The sequence below is a fragment of the Vidua chalybeata genome, chromosome 8 (assembly GCF_026979565.1).
Source record: "Vidua chalybeata isolate OUT-0048 chromosome 8, bVidCha1 merged haplotype, whole genome shotgun sequence".
NCBI lineage: Eukaryota > Metazoa > Chordata > Aves > Passeriformes > Viduidae > Vidua > Vidua chalybeata.
This window is the reverse complement of record NC_071537.1, coordinates 6902569-6921049: the sequence shown is the minus strand read 5'-3', so window position 1 is coordinate 6921049 and position 18481 is coordinate 6902569. Positions and strand designations below refer to the sequence as shown.

General features: G+C 40.4%; 1 protein-coding gene across 3 annotated transcripts in view; it reads right to left on the bottom strand.

The window, feature by feature from the left end:
* SHTN1 (shootin 1) overlaps positions 1-18481 on the bottom strand; it is a 55026-nt gene that overhangs the window by 20031 nt on the left and 16514 nt on the right. For all 3 annotated transcript variants that reach the window (XM_053949366.1, XM_053949367.1, XM_053949368.1), the window contains 6 exons: positions 17530-17624; positions 15288-15456; positions 12688-12785; positions 11650-11731; positions 9921-10015; positions 1025-1171 (listed from right to left, as the gene is read on the bottom strand). In XM_053949366.1, the coding sequence (XP_053805341.1) occupies positions 1025-1171; positions 9921-10015; positions 11650-11731; positions 12688-12785; positions 15288-15456; positions 17530-17624 (686 nt within the window). The remainder of the gene's footprint in view (positions 1-1024; positions 1172-9920; positions 10016-11649; positions 11732-12687; positions 12786-15287; positions 15457-17529; positions 17625-18481) is intronic.

Sequence of the window (18481 nt, the reverse complement as noted above, 5' to 3'; positions counted from 1 at the left end):
GAGTTTTTATTACATAATTAATTTCAGAACATTTCCTCATTTAAAGCACAAGAACATTGACATTTTTGTTCCCTTACTGCTTCCACTGACAGGTTCATTATTTAAACTCCCTTGTCTCAACTCATGCAGATACCAGTGGGGAAATTATGGAATATCTGAATCAGAGGCAGCATTCAGATGCAGAGTAGCAGTAACTTCACAGCTCTCTAAATATATACATTTTGTTCTAGACTTCAAAGTAGCCAAAGATGCAGAGGTTTTCTATGAACTGGAAATGATTCTTCCAAAATACTCATTCAGAGCACCTGAGATTGCATAGTCTTAGTATTGCTGCATTGATGAAAGGACAGGAATTGTTTACCTATCCCTAGTATTACTCTACTGACAGTTTTAGGAACAGGCCTCAGGGCTAAAGCAAAGCTCATTTTCAGGCTTTCCTGGGAAGCAATGGTGATTTCTCCCAGTAAAGAGATTGATCTAGTCTAGTTTCAGAGAATGAATTTGTTTATATCTTATCAGTTTAGATCCTCTCACAGCACTTTGAAGATTCACCTTACCCCTCCCTGCTCCAGTGTGTCTGTCTGGCCTTCCCCCATCCACGTGTCCAGCAAGACCCAAACCACTAATGTGCACTGCCTACCTCTCACCTCCTTCCTGTTCTTTCCTTAAACCCCCAAGACACCCTTTGTATTGCTCAATGTCCAAAATGTTCTCTTGCCAAATCTTCACTTAATGGAACCTGACTCACTGCTTGTAACTGCACTTCACTGGCACCCAGAATAAAATATTTGCCTAAACCAGAGCCTTCAGGCTCAGGAGCCTTTGAGCTCTGTACTCATATCTGAACAGTGACTCAGAAGAGGGGAATCACAACCTCCTCTGAAATGTTCTGAGTTCTTAAACTCGAAGTTCTTACAGGGGATATGATCTTAAGTAATTCTGAGGGTAATTAAGACACAGCACTCCTTAAATTCAGGAGTTTTTCAAAGTCTTACAGACGAGATTAAAAGAAATTCTGTTTTACCTTTTGCTGGTGTTGAAGCCTCTCTTCTTCTAATGTGTGGGTTAGCTTAGCATTGTCATCCAAAGCCTTCAAAAGCTGTTGATCAGGAGCAAAATTTTGCAGAAGCAACTGACTCTGCCTTTTCATCTTGTTTTGTTCAATAAACATCTGCCAAAACAAGCCCACACCCAACAAAAACAACAGTCAGGCAAGCACAGTCTAACGCTAAGATGGCAATTGGAAAGAAAATGAGATACTAACATTGTGTTAATGTGGTAGAGATAAAGAGGAAGAAGCTGAGAAGGAAGGGGAAAGGAAGAGGAAAGGAAGTTTGAGAGCAAAATTCACAAGAGCTAAGCTCACACTGAAAGGAATCAGGTGTTTGCTCAGAACCACCCACTGCTACACCTCAATTACCCACATGTTGGCAGCATTCAGAATTTAAACACATCTCTCAATTCTGTTTCCTGGAAACGGAAACAATCTGAGCCCCATTCTGGGAGCTCTAGAAGGACTAAAAGAACTCTAGGTGGAAGATAAAATATCTATGAATTGACAGGCTATCTCATCAAACATATCTACAAGCCTTGGCATAAAGCCATTCACTTGAGGGCTAGGTGGATATGTGAATGATAGAAATTAGTTTCTTCAGAAAACAAATTTCAGTCCATGTCTGTGTAATTAGTGTAGGCACTTGCCCTGAGAAAAGGCCTTTTAGGACAATTTCAGCCTTTTAGTTCTGATCTTTGTGTTCCTTCCTCTTCCCAAGTTGTATTTTTGATGTGGCAAATGAATACATTGCGGGGGCAGGCAAAAATCAAAATGTCTAGAAACCTGACATAGATAAAAAAAATCACACACATCTCTAGGCTTCACTTAAGAGGTGCAGAAGCTGTCAGCATATGCAGTTTCCCTGAGAGATCTGTTCCCCCCAGACTATTTGGGAACTAGGAAAAAAAAAAAAAGATTGCTTCCCAACAAAAAAAAAAAAAAATTCCTGGTGAATTTGTTCTGCAGCTTGACATCTCTTTCAGGTAGATGTTTGCCCCCAGGCAACAAGGGCTTCCACTCGACAAACTCAGCTGTGCCTGTTCTTAGAGCAGAAACAGGGACTGGGTCATGCTGAGGTTTCACGTGAGTGTGCACAGGTCAGCAGAGCCACTTCTGGCAGCAGAACAGAGAACAGCCTGAGAATGCAGGTACTCCCTCAGACTGCAAAAACACTGTTGTAGAGCTCAGCAAAAGCAAGGAGATATTTTAAGAATAAAGTATTAGAAGTACAAAAGTGCCATGCCATCTTTTCAGATTTCCATCCTGTTTATGCAAAACCAGAATTAGGGATACGACATGTGGTTTCTTCCCCTCTGGTGCCACTGCAATGCTCTGTGATTTATTTCTTTTAATACAATTAGATATTAAGTATGAGCTGATGCTTGTGGCAAGCATTCTTTGCACAGACACTTCAGCTGAGCCTTCCCAGCAAGCAGCTCTGTGCAGACAGACCGAGAAAACCACTGACCGTGCTGAACTTTTCCCTCCCCTGGCAGCCTGTGTGACCTGCATGCCAGGAGGAGTCAACTGATGCAGCCCTAACACCAATAAAACCTGCAGTGAACACTCCACTGGGCAAAGCTCTGCCATGGGGGCAGGCAGCAAAGGACTGGAAGCATTTGATGGAAATGATGAACGTGGGCACTTTGTTATACAGCAAACGGGAACAAACTGCTGACAGTGCAGAGTCAAATGTGCACTGGACATCAGCTCTCTGTCCCCAAATTCTGCCAGTCAAACCAATTTATGCTTAGGTTATCTTTTACTAGTAGGGTTGTGGCAAAAACAATTCAAGGGGAAGAGAACTTCAGAATCAAAGCTACCCACAACAATCCATAAAGGTTTGCCTTTGTACTGCAACTGATTCATTTAACACTTCATATTCTTAAAAAAACAGCATCTTTGAACATTGTACTTGAGAAAGTACAATCTAAATCACTGCAAAACAACTCAACACTGTCTCAAAGTTTTCTGTGTTCCTGTCAAGTCACTCACAGAAGTTATTTAACCCTGACAGAAAACAACCTCTCTCAGAAGCGAACATTAGCAAACATCAGTTTACCCACTGTGAACTTTCAAAGCAAAGTGAAAACCTGGATTTTTTTTTTGAATCTGAAAAACAGTTAAAGGTGACCAATTCCAGATTTTTATTCAACAAGTTTCTGCCACTAAATCCAACCAGAGTTGTTCCAGCCTGAGGGAGCAGAAAGCTGCCAAAACAAGAAGAAATCAAGTAGAGCAACTTGATTTCTTCAACTTGAGCAGATACTTCACCAAGTGTAGAAAATTCATATTCACTTTGTTTCATGTTCTTCTGCAACAAAATGATAAAATTACTTTTGAAGACCTGGATGAAAACTTTTTCATTCAGAAGCTTTCATATCAAGTCCTGCATTTTCAACTAGCTTTATAAATTGCTTTAGTGATATTGCAAATATTTTCCTGCTCACAAATATGAAAGCATCTTCAACATCACAGAAGAATAATTTTGATTATAAGGTAATGCTGCAATCAGACATATGGGAACCAAATGTTCACGAGGAGTCCAAACCATCTCAGAAGTTACTTACATAATTTCTCTAAGTGCCAACATATTCTAAGAGGAAGGGACAAATCCAGACAGGACAGTTGTGTCAAGCAAGCTGCTGGTACTGATTCCAAGTTCTTGAGAGGCTGCACTGTTTGACATAGGACACAAAAGACCCTTGCAAATTAATTCTAACTTAAAATTTAAAAAATCAATTCCTGCTTCAGCAGAGTGGAAACCTGACTGTCTGCACAACCCTGAATATTAATTAAAGTGACTGCTGAAAGGGCAAAACAGCTACTAACAAGATTATTTGGACTAGGTGGAATTTAACCAATTGATGGATTAGTTCCGACTTTGCCACCTGCTAGACAATTATCTGCAGAGCATCCCAATCAATGCTGGAAACACAAGTCAATAGTGCAGGAATCTACTGAAAACCATGCCAGCAGCTGAAGGCAGACCACAAAGAAAAACAGTTTGCTTACACCTATCAGTCTCATTTTAAAAACACCCATTGTTGTGCAAAGCAGTTATGTATCTTCCTCTCCCTGAGTTCAGAAAGAGAAGCTGCAAAGTACAGGAAATCTGGGAGCTGGCCATTTTCCATCAGCAGAGTTTTCACAAGAACTGGGGAGGTGGAAAGAAGGGGGTGAAAATAACAGAAGGTTTTCCCTCGATCTCAGTGAGGCCATAGCGCATTCTCAGCCCCTTGCTCTAGGCCCTTACCCGACAGAGCGTTCACTGCAGCTGGTTTTTGTTTACAGCAGGGCTGGAAAAGGAATTCTTCCTCATTAAAAAAGTTAGAATGCAACTCTGTTAGTGTCAAATCCCTGGGAACACCAACCCTTGTTCAAGTAAGGTTCAGGATAAAAGTGGATACTTTTCAACCAACCCTTCTCCCAGGAGCAAAACAATGACAGAGGAAATTCTTTAATGTCCATGTGAGGCTGCACTTCCATCTATACATTCTTGGGTATTTGAGCAATAACCTTTTTGTCTTAGTTACAGTTTAAGGGAGAAAAATGTCCCAGTACAGCAGGTGTTGTTCTAATAAGGTAATCAGTGGTTGCATAAAGTAAAATAAAAACCAGTGGCATGCTGTCCATTATAAATAGAGTAAAAAAAGGTAAGTAGCAAGGCAGAGTCAAACTTGGGAAATGTCAAACAGAAGAGAACATCACTCAGCTGAGCAGCTGGTCCTTTTTTCAATCCTCAGCAGCACTGCCCCATCCCCTCCACAACCTAGGAGGAATCAGTGAGTCACAGAGGGGTTACCCATTCACATCTGTCACAGTTTACAGGAGCTGATGCCTTTTGCACTATGTGTACCCCAAAGCCTTACAGATTGTGTTCAGACCTCAGCTAAGTCCCAGGAGAGGAAGGACCAAGGTATTTGCATCTCCCCCAAAGAATAGGCTGTTTGAAGGATTTTATTTGATGGGGAGGACAGAGTGATCATGCCTAATTATGGCTTGACAGGGCACTAAAGTGGCTCTAAAATTAGGATTAAAATACAACTCCAGGTACGATTTTTAGTTCAATGGCTAATCAGGAAAAGAAAAGGAACTCTTCTAGTGGAGTCAAAGTCTAATCTAGTTGTATTAAGTGAGCAGTGTGACCATGAAAAAGGACATAGGCATAATATGGACAGCCAAGAGTCACTCATAGATGGTTCATAGTATTTCTGACCAATAAAGATAAAATCTAGTTGATTTTAGTTACCTGGCTAATTGCCAGGCAGCTTCTGAAGGGATTGTTTCAAAACAGCTACAAGCTGCAACATTTTTAAGTTTTGTGGCTCAAAAGAAGAGGTCTAATCCAGTCAGAATGGGAGAACTGGAGTAGATGAGTTAAGCCTATTTTTTTCACCACAGAGGTGCTTGGAGCATGTACTTCTGAGTGTGAGCAGACTGTACTCCCACCAACAATGTGACTTCCTTGAAAACAGAGCATTATTTATTTTACCAGCCTGTTCTGTACAAAAGGGTTTCTCAAACTACAGCACTCATTCTTCACTTATGAGGCATAACTGCATGAAATACAGGGGAAATATAATCTCTATTGTTACTTATTTCTTCATTTCCTGCAGTTTTCTTTTTGTCATGGTAGAAGCATAGTGATACATTCTATAATGCTCACAGCCTTACAGCATTTAGACACCATCTAATAGATTCAGAAGTAGATCATACACCACATGAAAAAGAAGCAAACATCATTTTTCCCCCCATAGACTAATTGCCTGAACAAAAAGAGATTGAGGGTAAAGAGAAAGAGACCAAAGAGTTTCCTAGAGCATACATCTGTTACCATTCCCCAAGCCTCTTCCCAGGAAAAAGCTTGATGAAACAAATTAGCATTACATCATGCTTCAAAAGTGGTAACATCCAAGCTCAGGAGAATTCAAGTACTAACTACTTATGTCTCTTTAATTATTAAATCCAGTTCAGTCAGCTGGACTGCAAATTAATTATCTTCAGATACCAGCTGCAGTTGAACTATCCTGGGTAAAGCACACAGTGTGGCACTTGCAAGCACGGAGTTGCTTTGCCAGTGCTGGTTTTGCAGTATCCACTCACAGATGTACTAAGTTAATGCAAAAGTCCTCACAGATTAACCCAAAAGGTCACAAATGCATCTCAGGAAGAGGTCTTTGGGAGCTCATGTCATCAAGATAACCAAAGGTTATCCACTGCATGCAACCTCATGAGTAGTGCAGACACCTGCTAAGAGTGACAATGATTTTCCCCAAATTGACAGCCACCTTTTATCCCTCAATATGAGAAGATTCAGTCCCAGAGTAAGTAAAGTCAGCTGTGCACTGGCCCAGGTATGGGGTGCAGGTATTTTGAGGAAAAACAAGTTAAATACACACATTCTGTTGTGCAGTAGTTACTTAAAAGCACAAACAGCTGTAGGATGGAGTAAGCATTGAGGAGGGAATGTCAATGAAAAGATGAAAGATGCACATTAGAGATTCGCTGAATTGTTTTAATTCATCTCAGTCATATTTCCTCTGAATGCAGCCTTTCAACTTTGTAACTGTAACCTGTTTTACAGGCTACCATAAACACTTGGGAAACTTTTCTTTTCTTTTTCCAATTGTGAATTTTGAGCAAAAAGCCTGCACCAGCCTCAGAAGTGAAAGGAACCCCAACAAATTGCTCAGCAGTTTGACACTTAATATCTATTTGTCCAAGATACAGACGGCAGGGAAAAAAATCAGCTCAATGTCAACTTTGAGAGCACACTGCTTCTTCTCCATGAGGTTTCCAGAGCACTTCAGGTGCAGGGATTCTCTCTCCACCAGCATACACTGATAATAAACCATTAACTTCTGCTGGTTTTGGCTGAAGAGTTAATTTTCTTCACAGTAGCTGGTAGGGGGCTGTGTTTTGGATCTGTGCTGAAAACAGCATTGATAACAGAAAGATACTTTCATTATTGTTGAGCAGTGCTTGTATGGAGTCAAGGCCTTTTCTGCTCCTCACCCCACAGTGAGGGAGCTGGGGGTGCACAAGAAGCTGGGAGGGGACACAGCCAGGACAGCTGACTCCAGCTGCCCACAGGGACAGTCCAGACCACCTGGCATCATGCTCTGCCTGTAAAGCAGGGGGAAGAAGAAGGAAGAGGGGGACACTCAGAGTGATGGTGTTTGCCTTCCCAAGTGGCTGTTGTACCTAATGGAGCCCAGCTTTCCTGGAGAAGGCTGAGCGAGCATCTGTCTGCCCATGGGAAGCAGTGCATGAATTTCTTGTTTTGCTTTGCTTTTGGGTGCAGCTTTAGCTTTACTTAGGAAACTGTCCTTATCACAACCCATGAGTTATCTCATTTTTAACTTCCAATCTGCTCCCCATCCTGTCGGGGGAAGGTGAGCAAGCAGCTGTGTGGGGCTGAGTTGCCAAGCTGGGCTTAAACCCCAACACCCTTTACAAAATATTGTTGCAGGGCAGGATGTATTTAATAAACCACTTATGCAAGACTATTTTGTTAAACTCATGAGATTTTTGCATGACTAAGAGTTTCAATTTGCTTCTCACACTGTGTTCTTCTGCTTTTGGCTTACTTTGGCTACATGTACTGTATTTTGCTCCTCTTTGTGGGAGAGTGCTTTTCAGGGCTACCTCTATATTATTGCAATGGCCTTCAAGATACTCTCTGCCTTCCTTTGTTTTCTTATAAACTGCTTCACAAACAGCTGAGAGATCTTCAAGTTTCTCTTAAAACCTGACACTAGAATTCTGGTTAAGCCTGCCAAGATTCCTGTGTTAACAACCCTGTTTTATTCAGGTAGGTACAGATTTTTCCATGTCTCCGCCCCTTACACACTCTATTTATTTAGTTCTTTTATGCAGATTCCTGTACCTTTCACAATGGATTGTGACTCGCTTCAAAACCTCTCTCCTTTTCCTTCCCCCTCTCCACACCACAGCTGACAATATTTACTCAGTTTCTTTAGAACCTCTAAAGAGCATGAATTCTAATGTTTGAAGTTGGATCACTTTTGATTAATTAAATATATATTATGGTGGTGCCAGCAGCATGACTATAATTAAAGCTGTATTGGGCTTTTTTTTTTTTAATTTTAAATCAAAAGCTCTGATTTTCAAGTGTTCCCTGACTCCTATATGTGCCTGCTCCCTCCCTCTCTTGCTCCATGTCTCTCCTCTCCCCCATCTGTTCTCACTTCTGCACGCACGCTCACCTGCCCTTCCCTCTCACACCTGCACTCCCAGTGCTCCTGTTCTGTGCAGAATCCTCCTCACCTGTCAGAAGGGCAGGAGGCCAAGGGCACCCCTTCAAAAGCAGCTCCCACCAGCCACTCCCCTGGTCCCTCCCAGGGCAGCCAAAATGCCAAGCCAGAAGATGAAGCCATGCCATTGGGAAAGGGAAAGGGCTGAGTCTGAGTGCATGGGCTAACCACACCATGAAGGCAAACTGAATGTGCTGCAGCCCCTTGGACAGACAACGTGCCCAGCACCACACAGGCACCTCCACAGGCTGTAGTTCTGAATTTTACTGAGCTGAAACACACATTTGGCTGTTTGAGATATCACAAACACTAATACAAAACACTAAGATGTGCCATTTTTCAGCTGCAGTGACAGCCACATTACTTGGAGCCTTTTTCCTTTCTCCAAATGCTCCAAACAAATCAAGAGCAAAGCACTGCACATGCAGTGTTGCCCTTTATTCAAAGCTCTTCCTTCTGTTGACACTGCACAGCTTATCACAACCAACTACTGTGGCTTTTGCAAAATCCAAGTGAAAATCCAGCAGAAATTCTGAGGTTTAAAAGAAACATTTTATAGAGACAGAGAAAACAGGCTAATGAAAGGAGGCAGAAAATCCCTGAACATCCTTAGCATAATCCAAACACAGCTACTGTAAGCACATCCTAGAAAACTTAGCTCTCCAAACACAGCTGTGACCTTGCAGCACGATCCCTGTGAGAGGAAGCTGACACAGCCTCACTCGAGCAGAAAGCTGTGCTGCTGTGGAGGCAGTTGTGGCCAGAGCCTGTCTCAGGTCACTCAAGGGACACCATCAGTGTGAAACTAGGCCAATGATAACAGGTTTTTAAAGTAATTTTAAGTATTGGTTCCCCAAACGTGAATCAGCAATGTCTTTGTTGTCACATGGTTATATATTTTAAGAACTGTTCTAAAAATCTTTCTGAGCAGCACAATACCACAGGAAGACAAGCAACTACAGAAAGGGAAGAATAATGCAGGCCTTAAGTTCACTGTTGTAGTGATTCCATTTTGGATAAGAGAACTTTATGGAATTAAAACCTTCAAGTGAACAGCTACTCTGACAGTGTGCACCAACAGGAGCCCATATTCTGGAAGAGGCAAAAACTAAATAATGACAAATCCCAAGAAATAGTTGTTTACAAATAATCAGCATTTCTTTGGCATTGTATGTAAGTTGCCTGTCAGCTCGTTAGTCAATTACAGAAAGTACTTTCAATATAATCTTTCAAAATGGGTCCCTCAATGATAAAAAAATAGTCCTTGGTATTGTATCACTAGAAAGACAGCAAATCCCTCCCAGTTCCAACCACTATATATTCCACATTGGGATGTTGTAGCAAACTAAGCCCATGATAAATTTAAAGCCTTGCCTTGAAAGGGGGCATGGGTAAGACAGTATGAATAATTCCAAAGTGCTTTATAAATGCTTGTTGAAACAGTAAACTCGTTTTTATGGATGAAATACAGATGTTACCTACGTAGTCTCTGGGGCTGGACAACAGCTGGAAACTGAAATCAAGTCATCCAAGCTGGTAAGGTTTTGCCCACTTGCAATGTCTTAATTTTTCCCTTGACTACTCACCTCTTGTGCAAATGACTCTGCCTTCTTCCGCAGGTTCTTTTCCAGCTCAAAGTTTTCATGAAGCTCTTCATATTCCTCTACTGCCAGCACAGACACTGTTGATATGAATTAAACAAGATCAGAAGGAGAAGTGGAACAGATCAAAAGATGAAGCACTGTTTGATTTACCCAGATAAGCTGCTATTCCCTAGTACCATGGATCCCTGACTGACAGCATGACCTAGTTTTACATTTCCATATGCAATCTTCTTTGCAGTATTTGTCCTAAACCTCACCACATATACGCACAATTACTAATCTTCTAAATAGAGTAATACTCCTCCTCTTCTGACTCAAAATCTCCAGTAATGGGCATCAAGTACCACAGACCAGATTTTGCTTCTCTTTGCCTCAAAAGAGCTTTGCTGAATTTATCAAAGATTATGTTATTCTTGAGAAATTTATATTTCTTTACTTGGTTTGGAGATGAGCACAACATTTTTTAAAGGCAGGTACAGTAAGTGGTACACACGTCCATAGTGGGACACACATCCCAGCATACCTGACTCTCAAAGTGATGCTAACTTAAAAAAGCAAATAAACAAAAACCAAGCACACACACAAAAAATACCCAACAACCAACCCCACAGTGCCACATAAACACAGGACACAGGAGCTATTGAATACTTTGGTAGCTTACTTCATGCATACAAAAAAAATCTTGTTTTAATTTAACTCTTCCTTCCAGGGAAACAGGCAAATGTAAAACTAAGGGTGGATCTTTCTATAATGCTTAGAAAAAAGAAAAATTTTCAGAAAAATTTCATCTGCCATACTATCCCATCAAAATCTTCAAGCTAATCTGTTTAACCAACTGTTCCAAAGTTTGGTGTTGTAAGAGCCTTCAAGTACTGCCTGTCATAGGTTAAGAAATGCAGACACATGGAAGGGTTAAGAGATGAACACCTGGAGAAAGCTTACAGGATATGCCCTAGTATATCTCAGCCACTTCAGGAAAATGGGAAACACCCAATGAGATTTTTTACCAAACAATTTTTAATTTCTTAAGGCTTAGTAAGCAACAAGAGGAAAGGACAGAGTAATCGAAAAACTAAAAACTTTTCCCTCCCCTCTAAACTTCTTTGGGATCAACTATTACTCATGTAAAAGCACTCACCTTCATTAAGCAAAAGCTTTCCTTTTTTGAGCCATGTCTCTTTTTAGTCTTTCCCTGCCCTGGTTTTACCTCTCTTCTTTTCCAGTAAAGGAAAATCCATTATTTTCTTCCATAAGAAATCTTATTTCTCACATTCTAGCACTCCTGCCTTTTTCTCATCATCCTCTTAACATAAAAAAAGTTGCTCCTAAGACCTTAGACATTCAAAATTAGAAGCTGCATCCCAACAAAAAGCAAGACTTGTGTAATGATTTAGGAAGGCAGGAGATTAAGGTTCAAACCCCATCTCTGAGAAGGACTGTGCCCCTGCCCTGCTTTCCCACTTGTGGCACACAGGAAAAGGTTTCCATATGCTCACATAACACCTGCTATTCACATTGTCACATTTTCCTGGAGCACAGAGAATCTGGAACAGTCCATGAGTTGATGGAGCGCCTGCAGCCATCAGGTCGAGTGTCAGATCTGGACCACAGTCACTGTGCTGTAACCTACTCTTTGTACTACAACAGAAAAACTCTGCACCTTCTGCAAAGGATGCAGCAAACTCTGAGAGAACCTGCTGAGACTACACACCTCTGTTACATTTCTCCAACAGTTTTTGCTGCTTATTAACTTCGGTCGTCAAAACAGCCTTTTCTTCTTTCAACTTATTTACCTAGAAAATGATAAAAGGACATATCAGAACCAAGAGCATTTCAGTTAATGGCACAAGGCACACAGCACATAGATAATTCAAGCAGTATTTTGCTGCCAGTAGCTCTGTTTCCTAGGTTTGGCTTGATGCTGGGGTTTCCAGTGGGATGGAAAGCATTTTTACTCCACCTTACCGATGTTGTAACAGATGTCATAAAAGGGTTATGAACTACTCCTCCCATGGCACGTTCCAGTCACAGCTGCAAATACATGATCTTTGGAACCTTTCAGGATCAGGTGCCATAGCACCTGGTTGGAAAGTTACTTGACTGTTTGCATTTTAATATAGTCAGACCCCTGTTTGGTTGGTTTTTTTCCCTGGGCTCTGTTTATTGTCCAAGTGCTGTCAGCTGTGTCTTTCTGAATGCAAGTGTTGCATAGACAGGAAGAGCCACTAAGTCCTGATTTGCATCAGTACATGGCTTATCCAGTTTTCAAGCAGGAATGAAACTCTGCTGGCTTGAAAAGCCAATTTACTGGTCTAATTATCATGACACGGCACTGCCAATGGCTGAACTTAAGGATATACTCAATGAAGTAGCACCAGTGATTAAACTACATGTCCTACAAAAGTATTTCTTACACATCTGTGGGTTTAAGGAAATCCAAAAAAAACCCTGCAGGCTGTGATGGGTGAGGGGCTGTCAGGAAAGGGAGGTGACAGTTGGTAATATGGGCTTTAGAATAGATCAAACAGGTAAGGAGAAGTCATGTGCCAGCTACAGTGGCAGACTGGACTGTGACGTAGAAGGTCCCTTCCAGGGACATGCCCTAAGTGATCCATCACTGGCAGGACTTGAGATTAGACAGTATTCAATTAACTTCACAACTGAGTGTTTTTAGCAAAATAAGCTAAAAGTTACAGAAAGGACAGACTCCACGCTAACATGGTCTCGCCTTCCATGGTACAATACATACTTCTTCAATTACTTCTGCAAGTTTGCACCTCAGGTTTTCCAGTTCAATGGCCAAGGTCTTCTTTTCCTCATGAACAGATACGATTTGATCTCGCAGCTCTACAGTTTGAGGAAGGAAATGAAGAATATATTTTATTCGAAAAACAACAACAAAGGAAATGTCACAGCAATGCCAGTACAGCTGAGTATGAAACACCTGAACTACGTATCAAGCATCAGTTGTAATCAAGGAACATCCTCAATAATTTATGAGTTTTGCATAAGTGTCAAGTAACAGATCTGTAACTGGGCCACAGTTTCAGATTTACTCTCTTGAGGTAAGCTCCTTGTTCAGTCCTGCTGTCTTTATTTGCATTTTGAATGATTCATTTCCTGCTACAACAGGGCAAATCCTGCCACCACAGAGGGTCCTCAGTCCTGCTCTTGAGACTGTCACATCACAGAGACTCTGGTATGGAGGCAGCAGAAGGCAATTTTTGAGAAGCATCCTTTGAAACAAATTAATGCACTTCAATTCTTTTTGGATCGTGAGTTCTTGTCACAAGGGAAATAAACAAAACAACAGGCAGTTAATACTTGGGAGGTTTTCACAGAAGAAATTGTCCTGAACAGCTGCCAATTTATAGCCTTTGTAACATTATGTGAACAGAGTCAGAATATAACCTTTACTGATGGAAGAGCTAATGCTTGTAATTTTCCCCTCAGAATTTTTGTTCCTTAATTATTAAAATATGAAATAAATTAAATTCACAATGGAATAAAACATTTGATTATAATCACTTCTTAACAGGAGATCAGTTTGCATACATAATATATCAAGGTTTAGGTTAACATAAAATCACCACAAAATTCAAAATTTATTGATATATATTAGCTTTAGTAAGTGCTCTCATTCCCCACCTGCTTCCAGTATTTCACAGCACTGCTGTTCATTGAATACCAGCCACGAGCTGAGAAAATTGTGGCTAATCAACTGCAGATGATGATGACATGTTGGATGTCATTCTGGTAGGTTTCACATCTTAAAAATGTCCATTCTACACCTCCCTCCCAGTTCTGGAGCCTCAGATTTATTGTCCTCTAAATTAAAAGCATACACTTACTCAAATAAATAAAAATACTTGTTTTTTCCCAGAAGATTCTTGATACACCTTGTCCATTTTATGGATTTGTGCTCTCCAGAGAAATTAATGGCAAAAAAAGGTCTCACTGAAATTTATGGGACTTGGATTAATTCTGGTTTTACAATACATATATCAACCTCACTATGCAGAGAAGAAAGCATATCCACAGACCACAGAGAGCCTCAGGTTTTACTACCTTATTTGTGTATCCTTACAGAAAAGTGATGGGAGGGAAGAAATCATTCCAAGAAACATCCAATACTTTCTTCAATGGTGAGAAGGCTGAAGGACCTGAAGATCCCCAAAATACCACTTTTCATGCTTTAACGAATTGCTCATCAAGACAGAAAGCAGATACATCAAAACCTTTCTTCAATACTTCTCTAATTTGACCCTGCTACCCTCCCATCTGATCTGCAGCCGGTGTTTATTCTCTAAATTTATTCTTGACACCTTTCTCCAGTAAAGGCAGGTGGTATTCCAGAGTCTCATTTCCTATTCAGATGGGTTGCATGGTGTGCATCACACCATTTGCTGCCTTTTCCTACATCTAGAGGATGGAAAACTGGTAACAGAAGGGTACTATGACACCCTATTTCTTCAGTGGGATTGTTTCACAAGCATTTTTACAACACACACCATTCTTCCTCAGTGATACTTTGTACCACTCCACTGCTGCCACTGCATTCAAAAAGTCAACAATTAACAAGGTCAAACTGAAAGTTCAAAGAAGTTGTACTTAAACATCATGGGCTGCTCCAAGTTACAATCAAATAAAAAGTGAAAGCCTTTTTTCTAAAGAAGTTAAGCACTTAATCTTGTCACAAATATGACACAACAATATTGAAAATCACAATGACTTCATCACAGAGATGAGAAATAAGGCTGATTTTGGACAATGGAAATATTAAGTGCCTTTCAAAAAAGAACCAGAAATTTCTGAAAAAAAAAGCACAGATCTGTCTTATCAATATATTTCCATATTCTCCAGCTTTGCTGTTTTACCCAGTACAACAGTCCCTCTTCAGGCTGCTTGTTTGGTAATAGCTCTGGAACATGAATGAAGTTTGTGCATACAAAGCTACATAATGGAAACAGAAATGGAGAGTTCTGTCTGACAAGCTCTGAAATAATGACATTGCAGTTGAAGGTGACCTTGTCCTTCTACTTCACTTTTATTTTTTTAAGGGTTTTAGGAAATGTTTCTTTTACTGATTCAGTAGCATTGAACTCACTTAGCTGGGTAGATCTCATTTTCCTACGGCATTTAACTTTCTCTGCAGGCTATATATCCCCCACCATTTATGTTACACACTACCAGCCCACCATGCTCTTAGTCATTCCTGGAAATCCTTTGATTCTGACCACTCCCAGAAGCATGACTTGGAACACGACCAGTCTCTGGTCCAAACCAACACTGCTGTTCTTCAGACAACTTCTGCCTTGCAGGTGGTGTAGGATCAGCAACAATGCTCACCTTTTATTTGCTGCTGACAGTGCACAGAATTGCATGATCCAGAGGTAGCTTCTGTATCCGTGGATGACTCATCCTCATCAATGTTAATCTCTTCAGTGATAATTTCTGGGCCCAGTTTGGCCATACAAAGCATACTAATTCTTTTCAAGGTTTTATTTTCTTTGTTCAGCTGAAAGGTGAGAAGTACAAACAGTAAGAAGTTAGTTAGTCTGTCTTTCAGCTGCTGGGCAAGAAAAAAAAAGTCTACTATTTTTTGTCCTTTATCGTTAAAAGATCTCTCAAACAAAGACAAAGTAACATTAGATTAAGTTCCGTTCAACATTAGAATGGTCTGAAGATGGGGTGCTTATCCACTTTTTCCTCTGAGAGGCTTGAATTCAACATGATGCTTTATCCATGTCTTTTTTTCCCTTTTTTTCCTCTCTGGTACTTCTGTTTAGTAAATACTGTGTAGGTTTAAATCAATCAAATCAACTACATCAAGCTGACTTAATGCTACACAGGCTTTGTGATAGCTGCTTCAGCTCCTCACCTTTAAATGTGTACCAGGAGTCCCAACTGAATGACCTGAAGAAGAGTTTGTGCCCCTGAAAGCTCATCTGGTTTTCCAAGTTGGATCAATTGGTTAAATAAAAATCCTTACCTTCTCCTACGCCCTATTTTGCTTATAAACTACAAATACTACCAGTACTGTATTCCTAGTCACAACAGAATTATCTCAAAATTCTTTTGAGTTATTACTGTAGAGTCAATATATACAAGATGAGAGCCATCTCATGAACCAATTGTTTATGGGTCAGACCACAAGTGAGAAACCACTTTGGGCTGGATGCCTGAACACGACTGGTTGGTGGATGGGACAGAAGGGATTCTACAAGGCATCTCTGTCTTGATCAAGAAAAACTGAACAGGAGTCCCCGCAAATGTTTAATTCTCATAATTTCTTTCACTGTCCTGCATCCAGACACCCCAGGGGTGTTCAGGTAAATGTCAGGAGACTGCCCACCCACCAGCCCTGTGCTTAGGTTTAAGAATGAAAATCAATTTTCTACTAATGACACACCACATACCAAAGTCAACATGGACTTCAGAACTCCAATATGCATCTTCAAAGAAAACATACACTGCACAGTTCATCTGACCCTGAATTTTTACCTAAGCATTCATCTCTGACCTCCCTTATCCTCAGCCCTTCAACCATGGGAGATTTATTCAAGAATTTCTTATCTCCTTCCCAAAGAATGAAAGTAAGAAAGTGGGGAGAATGGTGTGAGGAGCCCTACATGGTGCAGTCAGCTCACAGACAAACAGCCCCACGGAGCAGAAGCGAGTCTTTGAACTGCCCTTGTCCCTGCATTACAGGGAAAGTGCAGAGAAGAAGACAAGTTGCATAAATGTGTTCATTTTCTTACTTATATGCTGATTGTCTATCTTATGAATTCTAATATAGTGTCATTATGCAAACAATTAAGTAAATACCTCCAGAAAGTACATTGCTAATGCATCTAAATTAAAGTGATTTCTTGCTGGTGTGATTTTTACCATATCTAAGGATGTACTTTGGGCAGGGAATGGGGAGGGAGGGGAAAAAAAAAGAAAAAAAAAAAAAGGCAGTCAGCATTGCTAATGAAATTTGGTTCAAAATTGCTGTAATCCATTTTCTGATGAAGTGGCTCAGATGCATTTTACACAACCAAAAATATATAAGAGAGATAAAAACATTCTTTAATAATAATGCACTTCTGATGAGATGGAATATAGAAAATTACACACTTGCTAAATTCATCAGACTAGACGCAATCAACAGAGCAGTGGAGGTCACCTTTCCCCTGCCCTTGCTTTGCTTTCATAAACAATCACCTGAAATGTAATGCAGTGGTTGACTTTTTCCATTTGATTTAGACACTGAAATGCTCATTATTGTTTTCATACAGAGCAGTTCTAAAACTTATTTTCCATTTAACCTAAATGCATATAAAAACTAGAGATCAGGATGCTGGTCCATGAAAATAGAAACAACATTAAAATGTTTTTTTTTTTTTTTTTTCTTAAAAGGCAGGAATGGTATCTTGCATCTGGCTGTTAAGTTTTTTGCCACTTCCAAACTATTTAACAGCTCCACAAGATTATACAGAAACATATAAGGGTCATGCATACCATCTCAAGTTTTAAATAAATAAATAGATAAACAGGTGAATAAATAGATCCAAAAAAACCCCAGCATCACTATAATTCTTCTCACCTTAGAAGCCAAAGCCTCAGCACTTTCACGGCATGTCTTCTCAATTTCAAGATGGTTCTGAATACAGTTCACTTCCTCAATAACCATGTGAGAAACTAAGGGAAGAGTTCAAAAATTAGTCAGTATTTTCCTGAGATTGACACATGCCTCCCATGATCAGAAATAGCCTATCTTCTTTTGCTAACTTCCATTGTGAGCATTTCAAACACAGGGAAGTACATACTTAGATAATTTCCACAGATAGGAACTGTTCTGAGCATTGAATATTTGGGTTGTTCCTTTAAGCAATTCTCTCAAGCCATGTCTGCAGCTTTAGAGGGGCAGCTGTAGAACTGAGCATAAATTTACAGAGGCAGAAGACCAGCAGGAGCCTCCTTGACAAACCTCACTCATCATCATCGTTTCACTAACACTTGAGGAATCAGAATGACACCTTTAGGATAATCCCTCAAGAGATGTCTTACTAAGTTCCTTTCCACTTTCTGGTCTGTTTCTCATTCAGTCTCTCTGTGCTTGGGCAGGCCCTAAAATGAGCACCATGGTCTCATCTACCTCCACTCCACCTCAGAATACGAATCTCAACACACTCACAAAATCTTCCCTGAAACCAAGAATGGGCTTACTGCAGCTGGAATGCATGGCTGTACATTTGATGTCACAGCTGGAGGAGCAAGTGACACATCTGCAATCCCTATTACCATTGTGGGTACACATCACTCTAACAGGCAAAAGCGTGACCAAAAAGTTCTGGAACAAATCTCATTTTGTAACATAGGAGACCAATGTGAATCAGGAAGAATTTAAAAGTACAGATACATTTTATCTTGCAATTCCACTCATTTTCCAGCAGTACATACGAACTGTAGTAGTGTTCAAAGTCTAAGGGACAGGTTTAAGGCTGCCCCGGGGGAGCAAAGCAGAAAACCCAAGAATAGTTTTCCATTTCTCAGGC